This window comes from Gallus gallus, chromosome 5, assembly GCF_016699485.2.
Source record: "Gallus gallus isolate bGalGal1 chromosome 5, bGalGal1.mat.broiler.GRCg7b, whole genome shotgun sequence".
Lineage (NCBI taxonomy): Eukaryota > Metazoa > Chordata > Aves > Galliformes > Phasianidae > Gallus > Gallus gallus.
This window is the reverse complement of record NC_052536.1, coordinates 31,592,147-31,619,632: the sequence shown is the minus strand read 5'-3', so window position 1 is coordinate 31,619,632 and position 27,486 is coordinate 31,592,147. Positions and strand designations below refer to the sequence as shown.

At 35.4% G+C, this 27,486-nt stretch overlaps 1 protein-coding gene across 14 annotated transcripts in view; it reads right to left on the bottom strand.

Annotated features, from left to right (window-relative positions):
• DPH6 (diphthamine biosynthesis 6) overlaps nucleotides 1–27,486 on the bottom strand; it is a 293,683-nt gene that overhangs the window by 38,264 nt on the left and 227,933 nt on the right. For 12 of the 14 annotated variants that reach the window (XM_046941744.1, XM_046941743.1, XM_046941742.1 and 9 more), the window contains one exon: nucleotides 21,152–21,394. The exons of the other annotated variants lie outside the window; for them this stretch is intronic. In XM_046941744.1, coding sequence (XP_046797700.1) covers nucleotides 21,152–21,394 — 243 coding nt within the window. The remainder of the gene's footprint in view (nucleotides 1–21,151; nucleotides 21,395–27,486) is intronic. 14 annotated transcript variants of the gene reach the window in all.

The following is a 27,486-nucleotide window of genomic DNA, read 5'->3' as shown; positions in this document are numbered from 1 at the left end:
TTTGAGCAACTATGAATTTGTCTGGCAGTTAATATCTGCTCGTTTTTTCATTTTTAGACTTCCATTATGCCTTTATCATTTAAAGAAATTCTGTTCTTAACATATTTAACAATTTTTTAAAAAATCTTTTTTTGTATATGGCAATTTCTGTCCATTTCAATGAACAAAATTTCTCTTCATTAAAGAATAGAAATAGTAGTAAGCACTGAAGCTACAGCAATGGATTAATAAAATATATGTATTTCATTTATAGCAAAGATTCCTTTCAGACAATTGTGAACAGCAGAGTGGTCTAAAGTCCAGTTCTGGAGCCACCATCACAAGAAGGACATGGAGTTGTTGGAGCAGGTCCAGAGGTGGGCCATGAAGATCATCAGAGGGCTGGAGCACCACTGCTGTGAGGACAGACTGAGAGAATCAGGGCTCTTCAGCCTGGAGAGGGTTTCAAGTATAGTGGCCTTCAAGTACCTGAAGAGGGCCTATGGGAAATCTGTAGCAGGACTATTTATAAGGGCAGGTAGAACAGGACAAGGGGAACTGGTTTTAAACTGGAAGAGGGTAGGTTTAGACTAGATATTAGGAAGAAATTCTTTACTGCAAGGGCAATGAGACACTGGAACAGGTTGCCCAGTGAGGTTGTGAATGTCTCCTCCATGGATGCATTCAAGGCCAGGCTGGATGGGGCCTTGAGCAACCTGGTCTAGAGGGAGGTGTCCCTTCCTATAGGAGGGGGATTGGAACCAGACGATCTTAAAGGTCCCTTCCAACCCAAACCATTCTATGATTCTAAATGAAACCTCTCAAAGACAAGAGCATCTTCTCAATAGCAGAATTATTTTGAAAGCACCCTAAATTCTTTTTACATCAACCAACACACCTAATTAGCTTACTTGGCAAGCCAACTTGGAGAAACTGACCTCCTTTTGGCTAATGGTATTAATGAAGTGGGAAAGGCTTTCTTGCTTCCTAGTAAAAATTTTAAGATAAATCACATTGGAACATGTTATTAAGGTATTGGAAGTGAATATAACGTTTCAAAACACTTAAGTGCTATACCATGAGCCAGAGGAAGAAATTGTCAATTTGCAGTCATGTCAACACAAATCAATTGTACTTAAGTACACTAAAAAATATTATCTTTAAAACCTAAAATGAGTTCATAGAAGTATTATCTTGTCCCCATATTCTTGCAATGTATTCTATCCTTTTTTACCAGAATACACAGAGCAGAGGCCTCAGAATGCCAGCTGAGGAATTGCCTTGAAGTGGGCTGAAGCCCAGCTGGCAGTGAAGCTCCACAGCTGCTTGCTCCTCCCCACTCCAATGGCATAACTGAAGAAACTCAAGGACTGACATAAAAGCAGTTTGATAAGTGAAGAGGAGGAAGAAAGAAAAAAATACAAAACAGTTCATGTAATTACAATCCCTCAACACCTGTCACAAGCAGACCTATGTCTAGCCAGTCTCTAAGCAATGGGTACCTTTCCCAAACCCACTTCATCTTAGTTTTTATCACCGCATAAGATGCCATATTTCATGAGTTATCCCTCTGAACTGTTCAGGTCAGCTGCCTTGCCTGTGCCACCCTCAGCTTCTTGTGCACCCCCAGCCTATTTGCTGTGTGGGCAGTGTGAGGAGTAGAGAAGGTTTTGATGCTGCTCAGATGTAGCTAAAACATGTCATCCACACTGCTTTGGTCACTCATCCAATACACAGCACTGTAAGGGCTACTATGAAGAAATTCAGCTCCATCCAGGCCAGACGCACATGTAGGCACACTGTTACCTTATAGTTAAATTCAAATACTCATACATCTATTATATGACAATGTCTACTTATGGAAAACAACTGAATTTTATCATATATGCTCTGAAAAAGGATTAATGTACCTTATCTTTATCTGCTTTTTGAACAAATACATTCTAATTTGAAGAATTATAGGTTCAGAAGATATTTTTTGTCTTATTTTTTCCTCCATTTTTAAGAGAGACAATATATATATTAAGTGCTTTTGACATTAGGGATTTACATCATCTTTGTGTACACAGATAATAACTTTTTTATATACCAATTTGCTTATCCTCCAGTATATATTGTTTATGCTGTCCATTGCCTGATCTCTGAAAGGAAAAATAATAACGAGGCAAAACTGTCATTTTACCTGAAGTTGATAAGGCCATATAACTCTCAGTACCTTCAATTCACAAGCTCAATTTTCATCCACTCACTCTCAACTTTAAGAGGAAGAAATAATGACATGTTACAGGCTCTCACAAGGTTATTGACAAGCATTTTCCACAGAATATCTTTGATGCTTGACCCTTGTGAGCTGTTTACATGAAAAATGCACTCACTTCTATATTAACGATAGTGGAGTCTAATTCTATAGCAAACATCTAGCAATTGCTTTAGCATTTCTGTTTTTGATATGGGAACAAAAATAGGGATAATTTGTCTCAAATTGCAGTCACTCCAGTTATAATAAAATCTCACTGAGTACTGTTTGCTTTCAGTACTTTCATTAGGCAAGCTGGGGCTGTTATTAAGGTACCAACACATAAATGTTATATTAGCACTTAATAGGAGGAGCACAGTATTCTCCTCTAGGAGATGAATTCTAACCTTGTCAATATAATTCTGCTCTGAGTGCTGTAAAACAGTTTGAAAAGATGAAACACTGGAGCTTTGCACTGAGGGAAAAAAAAAAAAAGGCATGCTCATTCAGGCTTAAAGGCCACTTCGCTGGCCCAAGGTGCTGAGGTAGAGTTTAGAAAAAAAGTCTAGAGAAGCTCTCTCAGGTCACATCAAGCACTGAGACAAACTTTTCTACTTCCCTGTACTTGTCTTAGGTTGTTAAATCAATTACTCACTATTTCTGCTTGCCTTCAGCTGCCATTTAGAATATGAAGAAATACATGAAAATTAAGGCCAGGAGAAAGCACATTTCCAAATTTAACAAACAAGAATCATTCTGAGTGAAAGACTGTTCACGGTGCACCTGTGCAGTACCATAGCACTCATAACCTTTAACTTTAGAATTTGCACAAAGCACAAATGATAGAGCTACTGGGGACTAACAATCTTTCATCAGCTGCTAAAGAATCATACAGGAATACTTCTAACAATGACCTCTCCTGACTTATTTTCAAGAAATCACTGACATTTTGTGTTGTACATGGACGCTTCATTTGAGTTACCTGTCAGAAATTTACAACTGTCTTAAACAGCTGAATATCATTATGATAGCTTTCCCTTGTACATGGGGATGAATATTTATGGGTCTGCTAAGAAATTCTAATCATATGATGCTGGAACAATAAAAGTTTGTATTAAGAGTGAAAATAAGTTACTCTTTACAATTGATTCTACACTATCATCAGTGAGACAGCACTTTTTTGGCAGATACCTATGGTAATAGGAAGAAAAACATGGCTTTAAGGTCATTGCACAAGGATACTGCTGTAGAGCATTCTATAAACGAGCACAGGTTTTGGCCTAGTCCTTCTCCCACATCTTCAAAGTCTTGAAAAAGAGCAAGCACAGGATGAGGTAGAGGAGGAAGTAGCTTGGCTTGGCCTATTATTCTTGAAAAAGAAGTGTCAAATAATTCCTGGGAACCTCTGTGAAAATCTTATTAACGAGATGATAAAACAAGGCCAGACAAAGTTGAAAGCAGTGATTCGTTAAAGTATGTACAACCTGAACTTTACAAATCTCTACAAATTTCGTTACGCTGCAAGCGTAGCTGCTATCTAAAGGCATTTGTCCTTAAATAACTATTTCCTGGCTAAGAATTAACAGTACTCAAGTGATTTTCAATTCATGTAAGAGGTTATGCCTGTAGAAGATCCTCAAGTCCTGCTATGAACATTTCCACAGGAAATTTAAACATTTAAACAAAAGAACAAACACTGCAAAGTACATTTGCACTAGGAATAGTTTGTCCGTCATCAGGAAAATAACCAGATTGTAAAGGTCCAATTGCAGACTGCCGAGGTACTATGGAGATGGATACTTCTTCTACCGCATGTATATTTACATGCTCTGATTTAAAGAAGGCTGGAACATGAAGTCAGCATCCTTTCACCATGAAGGAGATAGCCTGAAAATAAATTAATCTGTAACAACGCCTACTTCCAGGGATGGAAGCAAACTGGATAATCTCAGAGACCAGACTATGACAGCATTCTGATTCTATGTGACGTGGTAAATCCGAGGACTCTGAAAAAAGATGTGTTATGATAGTGATTTAGACTGTGTGACTGTCTTATTTACCTGCAATTTTATGATACCAAATTAGACTGATACCATATTACAGTAAACACTGAAAAGAGTCCCATGCTATGTTAAGGAATATTGTGGAAAGTCTTCATGGACTGGTTAATAAAGAATCACAGGAGGTGACAGCAGTCAGAAAACCAAGTAAAACGTGATGAATTGTTAACAAAGAAATAGAGATCACAGTGGGCTATGTTATGCTACTGTAGAAATTCACAGTTCATTCACATCTTGTATAAGATACACACCTCTTGATCTTTCAGATGGAAAAGGTCATACTAGATGCAAAATGTGTTCAGAGGAATACAACAAGGATGATCAAAAAGCTCTGGAAAGTTTGAATGAAAATGTTCTCCACCTTCCTTAAGGAGAATCATACCAGGGTTTACAAAGTCATGCATGACATAAAAAGAGTAGATCGAGATAAGAACTGATTGTGCATGCTTGTCTTTCTGTAAAAGAGCTATGGATCATCAAATGACATTAGCAAGAGCATGGTTACAAAAGTACAACAGTGGTTGACACTTAAGATACCTTGACAGAGTGCCATGGTTCCAAGAGCATTATATAGATACAAGGGGAACCTGAACAAACATTTAGAAGATAGAACCAGTAGGGATTATAAAAGAGACAAACTAAAAATCCTACTAAAGAATAATTTATATAAAATAGTTAATAATTTATATAGATAATAATGATTTATATAGCAATTAAAATAAATTTAATTAATTTAAATGTGAACTAAAATAGTTTGAAGCTGGATATATGCTTTTAATATTTTTTATTGTTCACATCTGCTTAGGACTACTGTTAGAGGTCAGAATACCAAGCAGAACGTTTACCATTCTTATTCACTATTCTTATATTGTTACATAGGAGTTTATGCAGTAGCGTGTTTGGTGAAGAAAAATAAATGGGATTTCTTGACAAGACAGGCTGAATTTACTCAACTAGTTCCTTCCAACATTTCTGTAACTGTTAATATTTATCTGAGTACTCCAGATTGATTTAACAGATTAATGGTGAGCATACAGTCAAGCAAGAGAATACAGGTAACAGCCTTGAAAGGAAAAGTGCTTCTTCAGTCAGTTGAGGAGAGGTATTGGCATCAGTCTCATAGTGGAAGATGCAGAGTTTAATCTAGTTTCTCTTGGCCTCTTTCTGAGGGAAGAAGAAAAAAAAAAAGCTTCATCTTCTCCTTTTTCCTGAAGCAGAAGCACAGATAGAACCGGAATACCACTTTTGAGAAGTTAAACATATTTTGAATCCTTGTTTATACAGATATAGCAGTAGCACAGACAAGCAAATCTTAACACACAGTGCCAGACAGTGCTGAGTATGAGGCTTGTCTGCTTTAGGCACCTGTCACAGAATGTAGATCTTGAGCCCCATTACCACCAGAGCCACCAAGACAGTCAGCTGTGTTTTAACTCCTCTAACGAGCTCATGCTATGGATACTTACCTCAAAACTGCAGAAGTATAAGGACAATTGGCTAGAAACATAAAGGGTCTAAAGGCATGACAGAACACCTACTGCAGTCCACAGTACGACAGTTAATAAATGACATCACATTCAGTAAGCTATCTAATCACAAGAAATGAGAATGGGAACTCAGTTTTCATTATATACATGCATAGATGAAAGCTGAGAAGATAGGTTGGTAGAGACAAATCTTAGCTAACACTCATGAAAATGTTTAATGCAGAAATACAAGCCTGTTCATAACACTAGATGGAAGGTTTACAACACAATGTGATAATTCATTTTTAAATTTGTAATCAACCTACATCTCCACATTAAAGTAAAATGGCTAGCTGAACTGCTGCGTGCAGAACTCTTTCCTGATATTTGCTCAGATACAAAAGTTATTGTGCTGGCTTACAGTATTCTAGTGTTTTGTATGCCTTAGTTCTTAGTAACAAATCACATTATTTTCATCATGTGTGTTCGGGAGAGCTACAGAATACTCTTACACTAACAAATGCCTATTTCTTTAAAACAAAGCTCCAATGCTATGAGCTTAGTTAAATGAAATACACTGGGCTAGAATGGGTCTAAACTAAATCTAATTTAGATTTAAAACCACTCAGAGTGTGGTTTTAAAAGTGCTAACCTTAAAAGAGCATTTCTGTCTGGTAGTGCATTTTTTCAAAATCAAGTCAGAACTATTAAAATTCCTAGGGAAAGAAGAACACTGAGTATGGCACATACCTTTATTGGAATAATTTTATAAGCATTTAACTCATTTATTTACAGAAACAGGTATAAACTTCAGTTATTAACATTAATTATACAAATTTGTTTATTCTGACTAGCTTCCATTTGTTCCAAATCAGAAATATTCTTTTTGTTGTGTGAGTAAGGTCTATCTACAGACTACGTACTTCACAGCTGAATATGGAACCAAGCTACAAGACAGATGAATGTGTAATTGCTATCTCTACAAAGAACTGACTCACAGAACAAAAAGAAAGATACTGTGATGTTACTTTTAGAAGCTGAGTTTATGAAAACCTTCTGTGGTATGCATTATTACACCATTATAGTGGCATGATTAATGTGCCTGTAAATAATACATTTAAAATGTCTTTTACACTGCCTGCATAAAACAGAGTGCATCAAACTCCTGAGATCCAGTTTAGGCTTGCTAGAGAGTCTCTCACAACAATAGGTTTACGACTTTAAAAAGTAAAGATCCCACTAGTAAAAATGAATAAGAATAAAAATGTCAGTTCCTGAAGAAAGTAGGATAGAAACAATCCTTTTCAACATCCTAGTTCATCTAATAAATAGGCCACATACATTCCTGGTCTAACAGTCCTGAATTCAAAGAATGAAAAGCACTGCGTTTTATAACAGTAAAATTGTTAAGACTTTTTGCAGAGCTTACAAAAATAAAAAGTCTGACATTTATTATTCTTTCCTGAAATAAAACAGATGCCAAAAATACACAAACACGAAACTGGAAGGCTAAAAATGAGGTCTTATAAACCTGAATATTCACCTTGGAATAAACACTGATAATATAAAAAATAAACAAATTCTTCAGATATTTTAGTTCTCTCTACTACAGAATGCGTTGACAAAGTTGACCATAGTTTGTATCATATATAAACTATTTTGTACAATCTAAGCAAGAACACCAAGCATATACTTAGTTGGTGTTACCCAACAAGGAGAATCTAGAGAAAAGAAGGTTCTATAACAGCTGCTCTGAAAGTAATGCTTCCTATTTTACGAGGTCGGACCACTATGTCCGAGGCAGTTGTTGGTGGTATTGCAGTTGAGGCTAAACCTTCCCAGCAACATTCTGTTACATTTTGTTGCCATGCAGCAGATGACAGCAGGGTGGCAGTCTGACAAAATGGTGCCTGACATGGAAGTGCATGTGCAGCAATGAATTCCTCCTTGTGGAACTAACAGCACCCACTGACATTCACCAATGCTTGCTGAATGTTTACAGAGACCAAACAGTAGATGTGAGCACAGTGAGGTGAATTTCCACAGTGGCAACAACTTAGCCTGGTCCAGAGTTCTAGTGGTGCAGCATGCAGGCTCTTGTTCATTGCTGGCAAGAATGCATAGCTGATGGTGGCAACTGTGTTGAAAACTGTGCTTTGTACCTGAGAATATGCTCTATCAAATACTGTTATTGTGCTGTTTGTATCTGTTGTAGTTTCCACGAAATATCTAGGAGGCACTACTTTGAAAATGACCTACATTTGTTTCAGCATCTGATAATACATTTTGCAGATTTGTGTGTGTGTGTGTGTGTGTGTGTGTGTGTGTGTGTGTGTGCAGTCTTCACCTGTCTTTCAGAAAAAGAAAAGGAAAGTAGTCACAGGAAAACAAATATGGATTTAGAAATACAGGAGCAATACTATTTCTAAGGGTACTTCTAATCAATTTTTCTTATTCTAGGAGACTTCAAATTAATGTGATCTCTCCATATAATATTTCCACAAGTTGGCATTTGAAAAAAAAATAAGAGTAAATAAAGTTAATTTGAAATTAAGTAAAAAGTAAATAAAGTAAGTAAAATGCTTTCTTGAAAATAATTGTACCATAGTGATGCAAATGTAATTATTAGATATCAAGTGGTCAGCAATTAATATGCCAAGCATAACTGCTGAGCTTTTGCCAAAGGCATTTTGTGGGTGAAAAAAAAAGATTTTACTTTAAACTGTTTTATCAATAACGCATAAAAGCTATACAATATATTTCTGGCTATTAGAATTTTTCAAGGCTAAAATCTTCTGGCACGGTAGTCAACCAAACATATCAGAAGAAACTACCACAAAAATTAACTAACATAATAATATAACCACTACCACACCAGTGAGCACTCTTAGGGAGGAAGTTGTACAATAAATCTGATAAATTTGATTTTAGAAGTCAAGACAGGCTTTGAAGGACATGGATGATATATTTAAGCCTAAAGACTCAAAACTTTCATGGTGCATGGTCTCTGAATAGTACTACTGTAAGTATATCTAAGTTTTATATATATATATATAAAGAGAAGCAAATGTGGAAGCTTGTGAAAAAAGAGCTTGTAAGAAATCTGATCAATAACTATATACAATCTATAGTTTACATCAGTCAAACAGAATAATTTAGCAAATTGGTATTCTTTTACCCTAACCACCACCAGAGGCTTCAAGAAGTGAAATACATTTTCTTCACTTTCACGTGATAGACAAAAGGCTCAGCTGAAATTAAATACATAACCTTAAAAGCTCTCTTCTGATTATATTTAGTATACAAGGATATCATTTGCTTGTTAATTTTGCTTCTCTTTTCTCTTATTGGATCTGTGTTTTAAATCCTTTCATTTAGGACACTAAGGCACACTGCAAGATCTGTGACACGATCAAAATAAAAGCAATCAGTATCACATTTCTATTAAGACATAGTCAGCTTTGAACAAGCCTCTACAAGAAATAAACAACTAAAAGCCTGAACAAAGACAGCATAAAAAGTCCGTAATAACTAGGCTAACACTTCTGCTTTCTGGGCTTACCAACGTGGAAGTTTCCTTGAAAAGTTTATTTCAGCTTTTATTATTTCAGCTTTTCAAGGTAATTTGAAGGAAAAAATAAAACATAAATTGCCATCAGACCCTCTTTTCTCTCAGACTGGGCATGAATGTCTCATTCTGAAGGGCATTAGGACATATGTGAAGTTGGTTTTAACCAAGAAAGTGGCTCCAGTCAAACCGCAGACTGGAGCAGAAGGCACTCAAGACCACAATCAGTACAGCAACTAGCCCTTGTGACAAGCACGATGTTGAGCTCTACACCAATCTCGTCAGAAATGATAAGGCAGAGACAAAGTCTCTACCAAGTTGGAAAAAAAAGCCAGAAAAATATTACAGATCTCTCATTGGAGCATGGATGTGGCCAGCAGCTCAAAAGGTGGAGGGGTCCTCTGTCATTTCATTTAAGTCAGTGCAGAGTATTGGCAGAGGGATGGAGCTATAGACAGCAGTGAAGAGAGCTGGTTTCTAGCCACTGCACCGCCATCCAGGCTTGGTCTCGTGCTGAAGATGGTATGCCCCATTCCATATGTCTTAGAGTCACATACACATGTCTCTTAAAATATATCCAGGAATGGGTACCATACCACTTCCCTGGGCAGCCCGTTCCAATGCCTAACCACCCTCTTGATTAAGAAAATCTTCATAATATTCAATTTAAACTTCTCGTGGCACAACATGAGGCTGTTTCCTTATGTCCTATCACTTATTACCTGAGAAAAGAGATCAAAACCCTCCTCCTTGCTGTAATCTCCTTTTAGGTAGCTGTATTTTAGTCTAAGTACACTCAAAATAGGAATACCTAGGTGACATGTAATGGCCTGTGATATACAGGTCAGACTAAATGATCTGAAGGTGCCTTCTGGCTGTAAAAGCTTCTAAAGCTAAGAAATCTCTTTTACCCACTATTTACACTCTACCAGGCTGCTGTGCCTGAACTACAAATACTCACAATGAGAAGGCAACCATCTTACTCGCTATGGCCTTTAATATCCCTTGCTGATAGTTTTAAATTTTTAAACAGCCTTACCTGTTGTGCTGCCTTTTATGTGTTCTCACATTTACAGATATAATTTTGGACTCAAAAAATCTAAACAGTAAGCATAATAAAAATGAAACAGGTTCAAGCTTCTTAGCAGTAGGGCGCAGCTGCAGCAAAATCCTTCCAGTTCCCCTACATTTCCTCCCCAGCAGGGACTTTCTGTCAAGCTGTGAGTTAGCTCTATACAATAATGCAGGCTGCTGTTACTGCAATTGCACCTTCCTATATCTCACTATTGTACTAAAAATTCACTTTGATTTTTGCTTTACTCCTTGGTAATAATAATATTTAAAGAAATTCCTGCAGAGCTAAATGCAAATTCCAGCACTGCATGCTAGATACTCAAAAGGGTAGGAAAATGTAATATTGGTAAGAAAATAATTACACATTAAAAAGCTGTTTTATTTGCTTTAAAAATAATAACTTCTTCTCAACAAACTAAAGGTTCCTGAGCCAAGAGATAACCAGTTAATGACTGGAGTTAAGATTCCTTGAAATACCTCTCAAACATACATCATTCAATATATCAGTTACAATGTGGAAAAAAAGATAACTACTTAAGGAACAAAGTCGTAAATTGATAGCAATATAAACTGAAAGCAAATGAAGTCTGCCACATGAAACATGATCACAGACTGTCACTCTGAGGGTTTTATTCTTCATGTCTAGTGTCAAAAATAAGCACTTAGGAAAGAGATTCCACTTGAAAATTATTTGAGAATGTGTACCCAAATGGGATGGAGAATGAGAAAAAGTTAATGATGAAAATCTGCTTTCTGGGCATTAAGGATAGCTGTTTTTATGGTTCAGAATTTAAATTTCAGATCTTGATTGAAAACATGTTTTCTTTGAAAGACTGCTTTTCTTCTGGACTTTGAACTCGATCTGTTGAGTTAATTTTCAAATGAAGTTTCATCTTTTACTTCACATATTCAAATTACAGTCAGATGTTCTCCTGTAGAGATACACCATTTTTAACAACTGTGGTTAAAACCTGTAATTAAATTTTGCAGTATGCTTTAAACAGAACTGTGATGCTGTTAGAGCCAGAAGAAAAACAATTTGGAAATTTTGGTGACACTACTAAACTCCTATGTATTGCCATGCTTTAACTCATTGAGACAGTCAGTCATAAAAGTAGTATGATATATGGATTTGGGTCAGCTGTTCTGGCTGTGCCCACACCCAATGACTATGGAAATTAATTATATGCCAGCCAGACACAGCATATCCACTTGTGACAAGAACTTTAGGATAACTAATTTCAGGCACCTAAAAATTATAAGCCAAGCCATATGCATAACTTCTCAACAGTTACTGGAATGACTCATATGAAAAGCACAGTTGTCCTGATGGTGAGGATACTTACCACTGAGATATTTAATGGGTTTTTTTAACTCTTACATGCAGGTGAACCCATGTACAGGAGCATGAAAATTTTTTAATAAATGGCTTTTGTTGAATAGATTTTAATATATATGTTAATTAAAAGTTGAAAAATTACAAATCCATATTCATGGATATGTTTTGTACATTTTTAGTATATTTATCTATATGCATATATATGTACATGGGAAGGATGGGACAATGAAAATATATGAAAAAGAAAATATATCTGTATATGCATACATCTTCCCCATGTAATTTTCTGTGCAGAACATGCATAGAGATATCATGCAGTACAGAACACATATCTAGAATTCCATGCAAATATACGTTTGAGAAATTATGAAAAAACTTTACCAAAGTTATTGAATTAACTAGAAATTATAGAAAAGCTGTACACATTAACTGATGAAAATACATTTTCCTCTTTTAGACTTCTTCACTGATTCATTTATTAAAAATAACTATACTAATAACTTCATTAATAGATTCTTTATAAATAACTAAATAAAATAACAAAAATATTAATTAAAAACTAAAATGAATATATAACCTACATAAATAACTAACTAAATAAAACAAAAATAAATGAATTAAATAAAATAATAACTTTACTAATCGCTTCTTTGTTGAGAACTGTGCAGAAGTAACTACTTTGTTGACAGCAGGAGGTGGTCAGGATGTTTCCACAAAGTTGGTTATAAACGAGATGCATAAAGACCTACATAATATTACCACTGGGTATTGTCTAAAAATGTTAGATTTCAAGTGCTACCAGCTGTCAACATTGGGTTACGGCTAAAGGATCTACGAGGCTATACACATGTATAATATCAGCTGGTAATGGTTTTATTTTTCATCCAAGACGACACATAAATACAGATAGAAAATTGAATGCTGAACTGGCATGCATGTTACTGAGTATGGACCAATTAGCATTGCTTGTTTTTGTTACAGAAACATTTAAATGAATTTCAGAATAATGCTAGTTCATTTTTAGGCCTGACATACTTGTTTGGAAGTGGAATACAAAAAAGGATAAATATTTTTTGTTTTATTTTGACATTTATAAGTAGTCACACAGCAACAAAACTGAATGGAATATTGGCAGGAAGGTTCAAACTCTCTTGCCATACCACCAACATCCACCTCCGGTGTTGTGGGCCAATATGATAAAATAGGAGGCATTACTTTCTGAGCATACCTCCTACTATATAATAGTAAGGAAGTATTTCCACTAGAAGATGGTAAAGATTTAGGGTAGACCAGTTGTTAATAAAGATGTCACTGAAAGTTGGGATGGTGAGCTTGCTGCTCTTTTGGTCCTAATCAACAGGATTACCTTACCCAGACAAGGACAGAAAAAGACCCTGGTTTCTTCTTTTGTTAGGGGGATTTAAAATGCCCTACCTGCAATTAGGAATACAGTTGAACAGGGAAGTCTCCTGAGTGAAAGTAGGGCCTTGATCACTTTTCAACCAGAATGGCATCCCACCCACTCTACAGAGGCACTGACAACAGGTACCAGCCTTGAGGCTGCAATCCTGTTAATGGCTTTCACAGCCATCACATGTAAGACTTTGGACCAGAGGCTCTGGTCTGAGCATAATACTAGATGTGTATATGCCCTCACACTTAGTACAAAAGTGACAGGCTCCAAGCAGAATTAATATTTTCAGCACAGGAGATGAAGAATCACTCAAAAAAACTCATATAAAGGGACTGCTGCAGGGGAAAATCAGTCAACCTGGATGAACTAGGCTCTTTACCACCCTCAATAACTTGACGTGTGTTTCTTCACTGTGTCTAACTGAAAAACAAAGTTCATATGCATGTATATATTACCTATAAATGGCAAATAAGCTAGTGTAAATCACTTCACGGAAATCAGAGAGTTACTGTGACTTTTACCAGTTGAGGATTTGATTATATCTCTATCTGTCTACTAAAACATTCACACAACAAAACCTACCTTTTCTTATCTTACACTGTTCATATTTTATGTTTATGTTCTACAACAGGTTAAACTCATGTACGCTGTTTAGCACATTAGGCAATCATACACTTACGTATATGTATTCAATTTCTAATGAAAGCTTTAGTAAAAACGTGCACTGCTTCATTGTTCTTTGTGTCGCCTATATACCTTTTTAAAATTCATCAACGTTCCACTAATATTACAAATAGAGTAATCTTTCTTTTTTTTTTTCTTACATAAAAGAAAAGGGTAATACTTTCACCTCCCACTGTGGCCGTGTCAAAAGGCAGAATATTTTCAGGGACCTCCAGAGTTCCAATATCTGCATTTGACCCATGTTAAGTATTCTCATTACAGTTGCTTCAAATGAATACAAAAGCTTTGTTTAATCCTAACACTAGGGAAATGAAATACACTAGGCACAAGATGAAAGACCCAGTACCAGTGTGCTGTTTGAATGCACTGCGTGTTCTTAACATGGGCCATAAAAGAAGGCCATTTTAATATATCAAACTGTAAAACACTTAAAATAGCATAGTAGCAAAATAAATGCTATAAACTTGATGAGATAAATAAAAAGGAAAACAGAAACATATTTTCTTTCTACTGGATTTTTGTTAAGCAATCCTTTCCAAAAATGTTCAGTTTTCTTTTGCTAAAATGATCAATTACATTAATTCATCCAAGAAAGATTTTTTTTGCAGTGCAAATTTAGCAGGGTTTTAATCTACCATTTATACCTTCATAAAATTCATTCATTCTTAAATTACTACTATTCTGTTCAAGAAGCAAGTAACAGAAAGATACCACTTAAACTAGTATTACCTACATTACTGTCTATAGGGCACAGAACTATTTGGAAATCTAACACCTGCATTCAACAGAAATACTAACTCATATGTATGAAAGAATATACAAAAACATGTACCTGAATATTACAGACTTGAAAATCTGCTCAGGATGGTGAAAAAGTACATACCTGCTCATTGAAATCTGTTTTTTTGTTTGTTTGTTTTCCATATTCCTCTTAAGTTATATGGAAATTTTATCGATAAGTAAAAAGAATCTTAAAACTCTGTCCAATCTATTGAAGTGCTAACAAACTTAGAATTCCATGATTGGAGCATAATCTATGTTCTACTTAGGATAGGGAATGCATTAATTTTACTTAAACTCATGCTCCGTAACTCCAAATGTTATGTGCACATCTGTACAATGCAACACAGTGCTCTTTCACAGACCCGGGATGCCATTCTAAATGACTGCACTGAAGATGTAATTACTCCAGAATCAGCTACACATAGCTAGACAGCTTCTGGATCCAGAGTTAATTTGTTTTTAACTAACTTGAGACTCTGCAGTCTTCCGTAGACAAAGTGGAAAGACACAGGGTAGTAGGAATGGTATTTACAGGAGTGTCAATGGAGACATGGTGCAGGGGATCCAGAGGCCCTTAGATGACTGCTCTATTTTTTGAAAGTTCTAGTTCAGGTTAATTTACACCTTATGACATCAGAATACTTTATGTATCTGGCAAAAAGGGTTTAAATTTAGGTATTTAAAGTTGGCATCAAGATGCTCAGTGCTGAATAAGCAAGGAACCCATTCATAATATGTATCAGATAAAATACCGCAAATCTTTCTTCCATCACTTCTACATTGTGAGCTACCAAGGCACATACTGACTGGCACTCCTCACAGAAAGAAAGTCAGCTGTAGCACTCTTTGCCAGATTTAAAACAACCATGGAACCACAACCACTCATACCAAATGCTTACTAAAAAAAAGGAGAAAGGTACACAGGATAATTTTTTAAGTTTCTCTTATCTTTGATCAGGAATTTACTGGAGAAAGAGGATGAAAAAAAAAAAAGATGAGGACAGAAAATACAGTAGGAGCAGACTACTAAAATAATTGAGAATGGAAAATGGAATTAATCTACAATATTATCATCTGAAAAAAGAAAAAGAATGTATAAAATGAATTGCTGAAGCAAAAGGTACATTTTATGGTCTTAGAGCTAATAATACATCCTGCAATTACATCTAATATTACATTCCAGAGTAATTCTTTCTTCAATTCTTAACAAAAAATAATGTTTTCACTGTTTCATCAAAATTTTACAAATCTCCCTTCACCATTTCAGTTCACTTACAAATACAGGCAATCCAAAACTTTGAGGTGGTAACAAAACATTATGTACTGAATATGCTAAAGTATTTCCCTATACATTTTTCTTTTTATAGAAATCAGAGATAACTTCAGATAGTTCTAGAAAATACGTCCCAGATTTTTGTGTATAACATCAAATCAAAATAGGAGCTGAAACTCATTTTTGTCACTCAGTCATGATTATCAAGAACTGTATTTCAAAAGCAGCAAATGGCCCCTGAGTTTTTCTGTGACTAAGTTCACATGCTCTTATCTAAGACACAATACTAAAATTATAATACTTTGCCATGGAATGTACATTTGATCAGGAACAGCCAGAACAAATACCTATTACACTGATTACCAAAACTGAAAAATGTTACTGGTCTAGCTATACGCATTCTTGCTGGGGCTTTAGCAAGATGTAAGAATAATCAAACAGCAGTTAAACAAGCTGGAATGCCTGAAATCTTAACACACTATAGCATGTTTCTTCCTCATATAATTAAGAATGACAGAAGTAGATATTGTGAGGCATAAAAGATGTAGTCATGATCTTATCCATCTCAGCTAATCTAGTGGAGTAAGCAGCACAGACAGATGTGCAATGCACCACTTCATATACACCAACAAAGTATTACAGGAACAATTCTGCAAGGAAAGCCCATGAGGAGTGGAAAAAGTAGGTAGGGGTTGGACTGAGATTTGAACTAAATCTAGCAAGAGCTTTATCCAAACAGCACAACTCAACATCTATTGAATCTAGTGTGTACACAAAGTAAATTAATAAAATTTTGCAGGCACATTCACTGTTATATGATTATACAATAATTATTTGGAATATTTCCATCTATCAATAATGCCATCTGTCCCACCCAATACAAATGGACTACAACCCATCTGGCTTATTTTTTCTATTGATTACTCTGCTGAATGAGTTAGCAAAACTGCTTTTAAAATTATCATATTACATGACACTGTCATTAAAAGATGTGAAATAAAGAAAAACACAAGATGAGACTTAATTGGGAGTCTGTCAGCTCTTATTCCAGAAAGTTTTAGCAATGCTAAATGCTTTTTTAAAAAAAAATTGTTTTTTTTTTTTTTTTTTTTTTTTTTTTTTTTTTTTTTTTGAGGGGGGCTACTTAAAATGCTAACTACTGGATTAGGCAGAAACTGTTCCTCCACACTACCACACAATTGTTACTATTTCTGACTAAGTATATTAACGAAGATTCATGAAGGTATCAAGAAGGTGTCAAAATGTCCCAAAGTATGCTGGTGAGAGCTTACATTTTATTAGGACTCTTAAGGAGACTGTGGAAGGATTGTACCTTAAAAATGGAGTGTTGGAAGCTGCTGATGGCTAGCACTTGTATTTGTTAATTCCAATTATGTTTCCTAGGTTTTGGCTTTGATGATTTGTTTGTATAATTGTCTTTATTCTGTTTTTACAGCTCTGTTCTATCCTTTGATTCTAGCTATTGCTTCCCTTAACTTTAATTTCTGAACACAACTTCATAATGTGAACTTCCCTGTTCATCTGAGTTTCAGCTGGTATGATGGTATGTTTTTGTTCTAGGAGAAATACAATATTGATAATAAACCAATGCTTATAGTTGCTGCTAAGCCATGTTGTGCACGGCCAAGGCTATTCTCAGTGAAGGGCCTTGAGACAGAATTAGGACAGCTGACTTAAAGTGGCCAAAGAGATATCCTATACCATATGACATCACATGGATGGAGTTTTGAAGGGGATGGGAGTTCATCTGGATCTTTTCTGCTGCTCAGGGGATGATCAAGCATTGGCTTGGGGGATGGTGAGTAATTATTTGTACATCACGTGCCATATATATTCATATATATTTATATATATAGTCATAACTATTATCCTTCTCCTTTTCTCTGTTTTAGTAAGTAGTTCTATCTCAACCCATGAATTCTACTTTGTCATTTTTTTCCTCAATTCTCTCCCTCCTCTATCCTGCTGGGAAGGGGGAGGAGTGAGAGAAGGACTGCGTGGTGCTTAGCCATCTGCTGGGTTAAGGCACAAAGCCATCCACAGAACTTAAATTCTTACCTAGAGTCCCTTAACCTAGTTCCAGTTTCTATAATGCCCTGTTAGTTCTAACAAGGGAAAGCTCTCTTGCGTATGCTTAAAATGTTGATCCAAAGATTTTTTGCCAGCCCACTCATTAAATATATCTTTGGTGTAAGTCTTTACTGGGGATGCCTTCTTATTCTTCCCTTGCTGCTCATTTTTTCTTTCTCCACAGTGGATTCCTACTACAACCTTCCATCCCTCCACCATACTTCTTTTTCTCTGCCCCTGAATAGTTTTTCCAACAACACTGCAACTCCAACTGATATAGGAAGAAGACAGAAGGAGGGACAGGGGCTGTATTCCTATCATCCTTGATGGCTGTGCTTAGGGAGGCAATACTGGAGCAGGCAGGCTGCAGGGAACAGTGACTAGAGAAAAGACACTAAGCTCCCTCCTGGAGTGAGGGAAAGTGGGATGGCAGCAATGGATAGGAGCTGTACAAATAGCAAGGAATTATGTGGAAGTACATAGTCAGAGACTGGTTGAAGAAAGCAAGTTAATAGTTACTAGAAAGTCCAGCCTAGACACTGCTGCTGTTGTCTCCCTCTTCCCATCCTTAACACTGACTAGAGCCAATCCTCTGGTTATCTGTGAAAAATCTGTTTGTTATGAAACATTCTGAAACTATTTTTCTCTTCATAGATCAAGAAGTTCCTAGGTTATTGTAACGGTCACCTTCATGCCCACATTCTGCTCTTGAAACTTGTGTGTTATTTAAACATACACAGAGAACAATTCTCACACTTCAATGTTATTTTCTGTCAGGTACTAAACGATGTATACAGTTGCTATATTATATAGACATATATAATAACTTATAATATATATCTATATAATAGATATATTCTATAATATATGTTATTTTATATATATATATATAATTTGAATAGGACCTAATAAGTACAGAGCAAGACTGATAAGCACCCCGCAACAATGTTTTATACACCTCTAGGATGCTTTATCTTAAACATTCCCAAAGCCTGCTAGGCAGCTAACTCTTCACAGGACTGTGTGTAGGCAACAATCCATTTTTTATGCTATGACTTGAGCAATCAGAAAATGACACGAGTCAGATACTATTAATAACCCCAAAATCTCATGAAGTGTTTCTCAAGTAGCTATGAAGAAGCTGCCTAGTTATCTCATTAAGTGAAAGACCTGAAAGACTATATAAAGAGTAGCTGGCATGTACAATAATTACAGAGCATTCAGAAGATTCTATATGGGAAAAGGAAAATTTTCAAAGATCAGCACAACATTACCAATCTGCCCTCAAATATGTGACTGTATATATTACAAATAAGGAAGTATGTGGGCTTCATGGTCATGTTACATGTTACTAATCAGTCACAGAACAAAAAACAGTCTCAGCTTTTTGGAATGGCTTTACAGGACCCAACTCTTAACAATAACGTCTCTACCCTAAATTAGCTTAATGCAGCTATGACTCCATGCAACATCTCTAATTGCTGCCTCAAAGACACCATGAAATGGTATATCTTATAAAAAATGACAGCTAAAGATATTATACTGTTAAGATGTTACTGAAAATGCACTTGCTGTTTCCATTTAAAGCTTGCAACATTCATCTATAATACCTGTAAATTTGGCAGACTCAGCATCTTCTTAATAACTATGCTAACATCTCCACGGCAAGTCAGAGAACCTCGTATAAACATGATCAGCAAAAACAAAGGCTGAGGTCTTCAATAAGACACAAACTTCGGAACAATTTCCCTTACAGAAAAATAAAAACAAAAACAAAAAAACCCTAAGACAGTACTGAATTTCAAAAGACTAATATAGCTTTCTGTGTGATGGTCTTATTTAGAGGAATGTATCTTTCTGAGTTCCTTAAGTGATTCCAAACAAAACCATAAAAAGTTATTACCATTTTTCAGCAGCAGTCATAAAGGTGAGGTTATTTCTACACCCTGCAAGTTAGCTACTACTGAGAATTTTAAGTACACAAGGACCTTAATAACTGACCTATTTCAAATATACTGTAAAATTCAAGGCATTCACCAAAAATACTAGAACATAAAAAACACCTGATAGCATGCCCTAGAGTAGAAATTGCAAGGTGTAAAACAAACAGTATATTTTACAGTAAAAACAAAAATGAAAAATCAGATCTTAGCAGACCTGTAAGGGTGTTACGGAGAACACTGGGAATCTTTCAAATTCAATACTCTTAGTCTTGGAGAAAGCTACTTAGGAGGATATCTTATTACAAAATCTATGTTAACTGTGTCAGCTTCCAAGCAAGTCTACCTCTTCCCTCAGAAAGACGAGTGCATAGTGCAGACAGACTGAGCATGAACTCAAATAGAAGGAAAAGGTTTGGGAAGCATTGTCCCTTCTTCCAGGGCTAATAAACTATTAACATATGCTACACTTCCCAGGCACATATCTCCCAAGAAACTATAATAATTAAGTTATATTATGTTGCATAGCAATTATGTAGTATCTACTCTTGTTTACTCATTTATAGAGTAGCTACACTTTGTTTACAAGATTTGTGGTCATTACCTTTTTAATGCTTGCAGAGTGTTCTGTGGCTACTTAAGCAAAATGGTAGGTGCATAACGGAAATCATTATGATAACATTACAAATCACTGGGGAAATTATTGTACTGTTAAAGATAATATAGAGTCAACCAATAAACTGGCAAACCCCATCCTGTCATAGAAGTTCAGCTGAATAATAAATAATAATAAGCAGTGAAATGCTAACTTCAGTTGTCATGACAATATTACTTGTAAGAAAGAATGGGGGAAAAAATCTCAACAGAACAACTAATAAAAAGTTAAAGTAAAATGCCCTGTTCCTACTCTACAAAAATATATGGGCAGAGGTAATTCAAATAAGGTATTGTTCACATTTTTGCTAGAGGAACTGACTGCTTTTTAAGAGTTTTTTTTTTTTTTTTTCCCATATTGCTTTGGGAATTAAGACAAAGTTAGTGATGAATATAACTTTCTATTAAGCAATTTTCTTTCTCAATTGTGCACAACCACTTATGAGCCAGAACATAACAGCTCAATCAAACCTTATTATATTAGCTTTACTTGAATCCCTCTGAAATGTACTGAAAAAATTCTGATATTACTACAAGACATAGGGGTCAAAAAGACAACTTAGAAAGAGGAAAGTGGATATCACAGCTACCTTTGTACAATCTCTTAATTTCTTCTTCCATATAGAATGAGCAACTGGAATGTGTTTGCTGTCAGTTACATAGCAGATTGCTGTGATCACATGGCGTAGCGTAGTCTTCTGGCTCATAGCCTGGAGGACTTTCTCAACATGACTGAGAGCAACTGCAGCCTCAGTCCACACACCACCACTAACAAGTTTCATAGTACATGGTACTAGGCCAATCTGTCCAGCACAGTAGAGAATATCACCGACCTAAAAGAATAAATAAATAAAATTATAGGAGTACATAGGAAACAAAGGAAACAATTTTCAATTTTCTAAGTAATTTCTTTCAGCACCACTGTTGTTTACCATCCTTTATCACTCACTAAAAATGTAGCAAATGTCATTCTAAGGGTCAGTTTTGATAGGGCTTTATATACTTTATATGAATACAGCACCATAATAAACTTTAATAGTTAATACATTGATGCATACATCATCTCAAAATATCTGATGTAACTGATTGTTGCAACTTGTGTCGATGCCCCGATATGATTAAACACAATCTTGCTCTCTTTTAAGTAAGCTTCCACTTTTCAATGTTCCATTTGTTTCACTGCTCATTTTCGAAGTGAGAATGCACACTGTCTTTCAGAGTATTACAAAAATCATCATAATCCTTTCGAAGGTAAAAGCAAATTGCAAATTGAAAATAAGATGCAAAAGAGTGCTACTTAACTGGAGATGGGTTTATCTTTTGAAAACTGAATTAAATGGGTGGTCAAATATGCCACAAATATATGTTATATATATACAAATATATGTTAAACCAAACTGCAATGCAGTTACATTGGGCTGATTTTCCTAAATTTTCCCAGCAACACTGAACACCTGCTTTCTTGAAAGCAGGCAGCATTTTTATTCTTACTGCAGGCAGCAATTTTTATTCTTACAATTCAGACATCTCGGAGATTTATTATAAAATCTTAATGTAAATTTCAGAACTTTTCATCCTCTTATTCTGTACTTCTCTACAAGGTCTATACATTTCCTGATCAGAGAAGCAATGAATATTGTTCCAAATCAAAAGAAAACTGAGGATAGAAGTGGGAAGTAAGGTGGGCGTAAGCAGCTTTGAAGCCTGCACAGGAAGCAATTTGCTGTAGAGAGGGAAAATGGACTGAGCGAGAAATCTTCAGGAAAAAATTTCCAGAACTTACTGTAAAAACTGTAAAAATTCTTTACAATTAAGAATAATTAAAAAAGAAATCTGTGTCCTAGAAGACATGGCAATCAAACCATGTGACAGACCCATATGCAACTCCAAATCTGTCCTCATAACTGTCTGTGCCTCACAAAAGACTCACACATGTAACTATTGGAAGAGTATCTTATACAATTTGGCATACAAGTTCTATGATTAGCAGCTGAAGAGGGGGAGGAGGTAGAGAGGAAACATATCAACTGACACCCATCAAGAATTTAGATTGTTTAAGATATCTGAAATATTGTTTTGATAATGCTATATATAATCCCAAATTTTGAAAAAATATGCAAGTAATATTTTACTTTATAAGAACAAATGGTCTTTTTTTTTTCTTTTTTTTTTCTAGTGCTATTTTAAAATATGTGCCATTGAACAAGGGAGTCCAGCCAGCTATCAAGTGGCATACTGACAAGATGAGAAAAAAATTCAGGAAGATATGATTCAGAGAGGCACAGGTTTGTTTTTAAATTAAGCCATTTACTTCCACCTCTGCTAAGTGAAATCCATGTATTAGTCAAAAACTCTGATACAGGTACTTAATAGTTTACGGAAAAAAATCACACTGGCAATATTTCTTCCTCTTTCTGTTGGGCTCCTGGTTTTCCATGCATTACCCATTTTAATTATTAGGTAGACAGAAGAGCTGTTCACCCAGTTCACTTCCCCTTTCTTGAACAGATTGTTTGAGACATAATATGAATACTAATTAATGATAAAATATCTGTCAGTGTTTTGAAATACAGACTAAGATAGCACTTTCTTAAAGTATCCTGGATAGTTCTGATACAATTAGCTCCACTGATCATAAGCAAGGTCAAAAAATATCTCTGAGGGATTTGAGCAAAATTGGCACTGCTTTTGGCTCAAGTTCAGTGGGAATTTTGCAGAGTTCATTAAAAAAATAATTTAAAAAAACCCCTCTGTTCCTAGCATACTTATTTGTATCTTAAGCTGTAATTAATAGAAAAACAGAGTTCTCAACATGCTACTATGCTATGAAAGGGTGGATTCAAGGGGGAAGAAGGGAAAAAGGGTGAAAAGAGGCCACAGGTTTTGAACAACTGTACTTCAGGGGGACATAATTGAGACTAAGGAGAGGGGGAGGGATGTTCTCCTCATTCCCAGTGACTTGGTCATGAAAAGCAAATATAAATAAACAATCAGCAGGGGCAAAGCAGCAAACCAGTAAAAACACTGTTTTAGCAGATTTCAAGAGGTTGTCTCCAGAATGTCTGAAGCATTATACAGAAAATTGTTAGCAGAGTAGAAAGTATTTAAAGCAGGGAAGACTTTATAGTATCTTGTTCACAGCATTGAACAACAGGAGATGACACAATGTATGGTGCCAGTCCTTGTGTTGTGAAAGTGTTCAGAAAAATGCTGCTAGAATGTTGCAACAGTTTGTCTTTTTGGAGAATCTTCAAATATAACAGAAGATTTTTTCAGACTATAGATTCACAGTGTATCAACTCTAGAGGACTTCCATATTCAGTGAATTCAGCACAGAACTAAAACTACAATATAATGGATGTGTAGTCATACACTGATGATTTAATTCTCACTATATTCCATACACATACTTCCAGTGCTAAAAATTCATTAAATAATAGGAAAAAAATAGAATAAAAATTATTTGTACTGCTGATATGCTTGCTTACACAAATTCATTTCCAGTATAGCTTCAGAGGACCCAGCAGTTTATAGACACAGGCTCATGCAATTCCAATTTTTTACCCTTTTATTTTCATTTTTACCACTGCAAGTTAAGTGAAAGTTGAGTCTCTATAAGCTAGCACAATAATTTGGCAGCTCATTGTTTCAGTCAGCACAACTGTAAGTAATCAAGGGAATTCAACAGACAATCAGAAATTCAAAGACATTCACACATACAGGAATGCTAAGCACTTATTTAAGAATAAAGTGCTTTTCATTTTGTACTAATGCTGCAGGAAGTAGAATAGAGAGCCAGATCACAGCTAATATGGAGGAAAGACAGTATGGCAGCAAAGCATTATTCCACTTTTTTTTAGCTGTCCTTCCTACATTAACTTCTTAGGAACTTAGAAATTCACATTTTAGAAGCAAAGTGTCCATGATGCTGCAAAATGGAAAAGTCGAGATGATACTTGGTACTGCTTCAAACCGTTCTAGCACATGGAAAATTTTCTAACAATATTGTGAGACACAAGACACCTGTGTTATCAGGATGGCCCCTCCACAAAATATAATTCAGGAAAAGAAACAAGGAGAAAAATAGACTTGATTGGACATAAAGACTAACCTAAAATGTTAATTAACCAGAGAATGCTATAATTACTGCTACTTGCAAAGGAAAAAACAAGTATAACAGGATACCTCTAGATTTGCACTGAGTGGGTTCTTGTTTTGTTTGTTTTTGTTAATAAAGGCAAACAGCAACTAAAGAAACTTTATAAAACGTTTCCTACTGGTATTATTAAAACTTGCTAGTGGTTGACTGTCATAAATATAAAAAGTGCAGAGATTTTTTAATAGAGACATTTTGACCATTCACCTATAGGTTTTTATGCCAATGTTAATATTTGCACTATATGAACCAATACACTTTTCTCTGAAAGGATGAAGTCAATATGCAATTAACCAAACCTTTATTCTGAAGGCAGTATGGTGTCTGAGTGACTGCTGCCCTTTAACAGGTCAGGGTACACAAAAAATTCAGTGACCCTCTGACCTAACAGTGAAATAACCTACCATTATGCTCAGTCAATGTAAATAAGCATAGCTGACAATGTGCTAATAGGCTGCCTCTGGTCAGCCATGTGTACCTCTGACCTTAATGAAGACCTAAATCAATTAATACTCCAGGCAATGAAGACCTCTGGCTGATTAAGTTAGCTAGAAATCATCTTTTCTAACAGGATTAGAGCTATAAGGTGGTGAACTTTTTATTTAATATATGATAATCCTTTCTTCCTAGGGCTCTTTTATTTTAGCTAATGATGGTAAAATTGCTTTTTGCAATGTGAAATCTTTTATTCAACTACCCAATGTGAATAAAGTTTTAAAGGTACCATTTGGACAATGGTAACTGAAAGGCTCTGAGTTCATACTATGAACACAAATTACATCTGCCTAAAATGCTTCCAATACATCACAGTCTCCAATATGATGCATGTATTTTTTTCTTAAACTATTTAGCCTACAAATGTGCAGGCTAAAAATTCAATGAATAAGTTGATCATACATAGTTTAGCTTCATTCAGGTTTTCTTTGAGAAAATGAGTGCAATATCAGCAGGTAAAAGATGAAGGATATACTCCCAAATGAAAGATTAAAAAAAACGCTGTTTTTATTATCCTTAACTAAACAGGAATTGAGTCTTATAAGAATCAACTTATAACTTAAGTAAGATGTTTGTATATTGCCCTTAAAATCGCAGAACTTTCCTTTAATGAAGTAACTGTTTCTCTTAGGTTTGAAAGAGCATAACTAATCAACGGTATCTGTTACTGCTTTCTTATTTAAATATCTGTAACATTTCTGCAGCTTTCAGAGATTTTTAACTCAGTTTTCAAATGCTGTGACAGCAGCTACCTAATTCTCAATGTAAGTTGGAGCTTTGTATGTTTCAAAGTCTATTTGATAACCTAATCTGCATGACTACAGAACACTCATCTTGTATTGTCCTTCACTATTACAATTTCTATTATCAAAATGTGTGTTGTAGTAGGCGCTTGACGGGGATACGTGCTGTACGGGATAGGCCTCTCTCTAAGCATAGTGAAAGGGTGTTGTTGTGCTCAGACAGACTGTCCCTGCTAATGAAGTAAACAAGATAAGAAGGCGAAGGAATGAGGAGACAATAGGAGCCAAATAAGGAATTGTGGTAAGGGGCTAAGATCCAGTATGGACGAATCAGGACAGGGCACGATAGCTTAAGCAAAAGTATATAAGCTGTGCTTCGTAGTGAATAAACACCATTTTACTGCTCATCATATTGGTGTACGTTTGCAGTCATTTGGCCCTGACCAGGTAATTGGTCAGTGCGCGCTAGGGCTAACACAAGAGGCTAACATCACAGTTACAGAAGGCAACAAATGTGATACAAATTTTTCTCTTTGAACTTATATTCGTGAGTTTCTAGGCCACAACAAACATCCACTGAGTATTTTTGTAACAAGAAATGACAAAAAACTACACTTGTCTATACAGTCGTGTTTTTTTTAACTGTACTTTAGCAAAATTAACGTACACTGTCCCACAGTCACATCTGACACGGAGCAAATTGTCTAGATGCACATCTAAAAATTTTTTGCATTTCTTAATTAGAAACTATAGCAACGAGAAGTACCATGTCCCATAGTATGCACAAAAATAAATAGTTTAAAAGGACTATTAAATAAACAATCAATCTGAAAAAGCTACAATATTCATTGTTATCAATATTAAAACAACTTTGAAAAGTTCTTCTAAGTATCTCTCATTCCTACTCTGTGCTTTCCAACCATAAACACTTGCTATCCTCTAAAATCCAAATTCAAATTAAGCCTATAAACTGCACTGGATTTACAGCAAATCATCAAAGCAGATACTCCTGAAGGTGTGTAGCCCCTTGAAGTTTAGCTAAATGCTAAATGCACAGGCATGAGGGAGACAATCAGGTCAGAAAGCACAAGAAAGATCAGAGATCAAAGTTCCAACTTCAAAATTATTTTTTAAAATCTGTTCTAGATCATCACAGAAAACTGTATTATTTGTATATGTTTTTGTGGCAACGTGTTGGTTATATTCAAATCTTGATCCATGTTGAATGAATTTATTCAAATGATGGGATTAAAACCCACATATTTTTGATTTTTAGAAGAAAAAGATTCTGTGAGGATTCAAAATGAAATGTTCACATAAAAACATCTCAAAAGCTGTCATTCACTTTCCAGAGGAGTATAAAACACAGAACAGAAACAATTTTAGCTTTTTAAGTCATTGTATGTAGCCATGAACACTAGGAAAGGTCTCAATGGATGAAAAAGGTGGATGAAAAAGCTTTACCATCTAATATATTCATGTGAACATGACAGCAAGGCTGAAGTCTGCTCCTGAACATTCATTTTGGTCC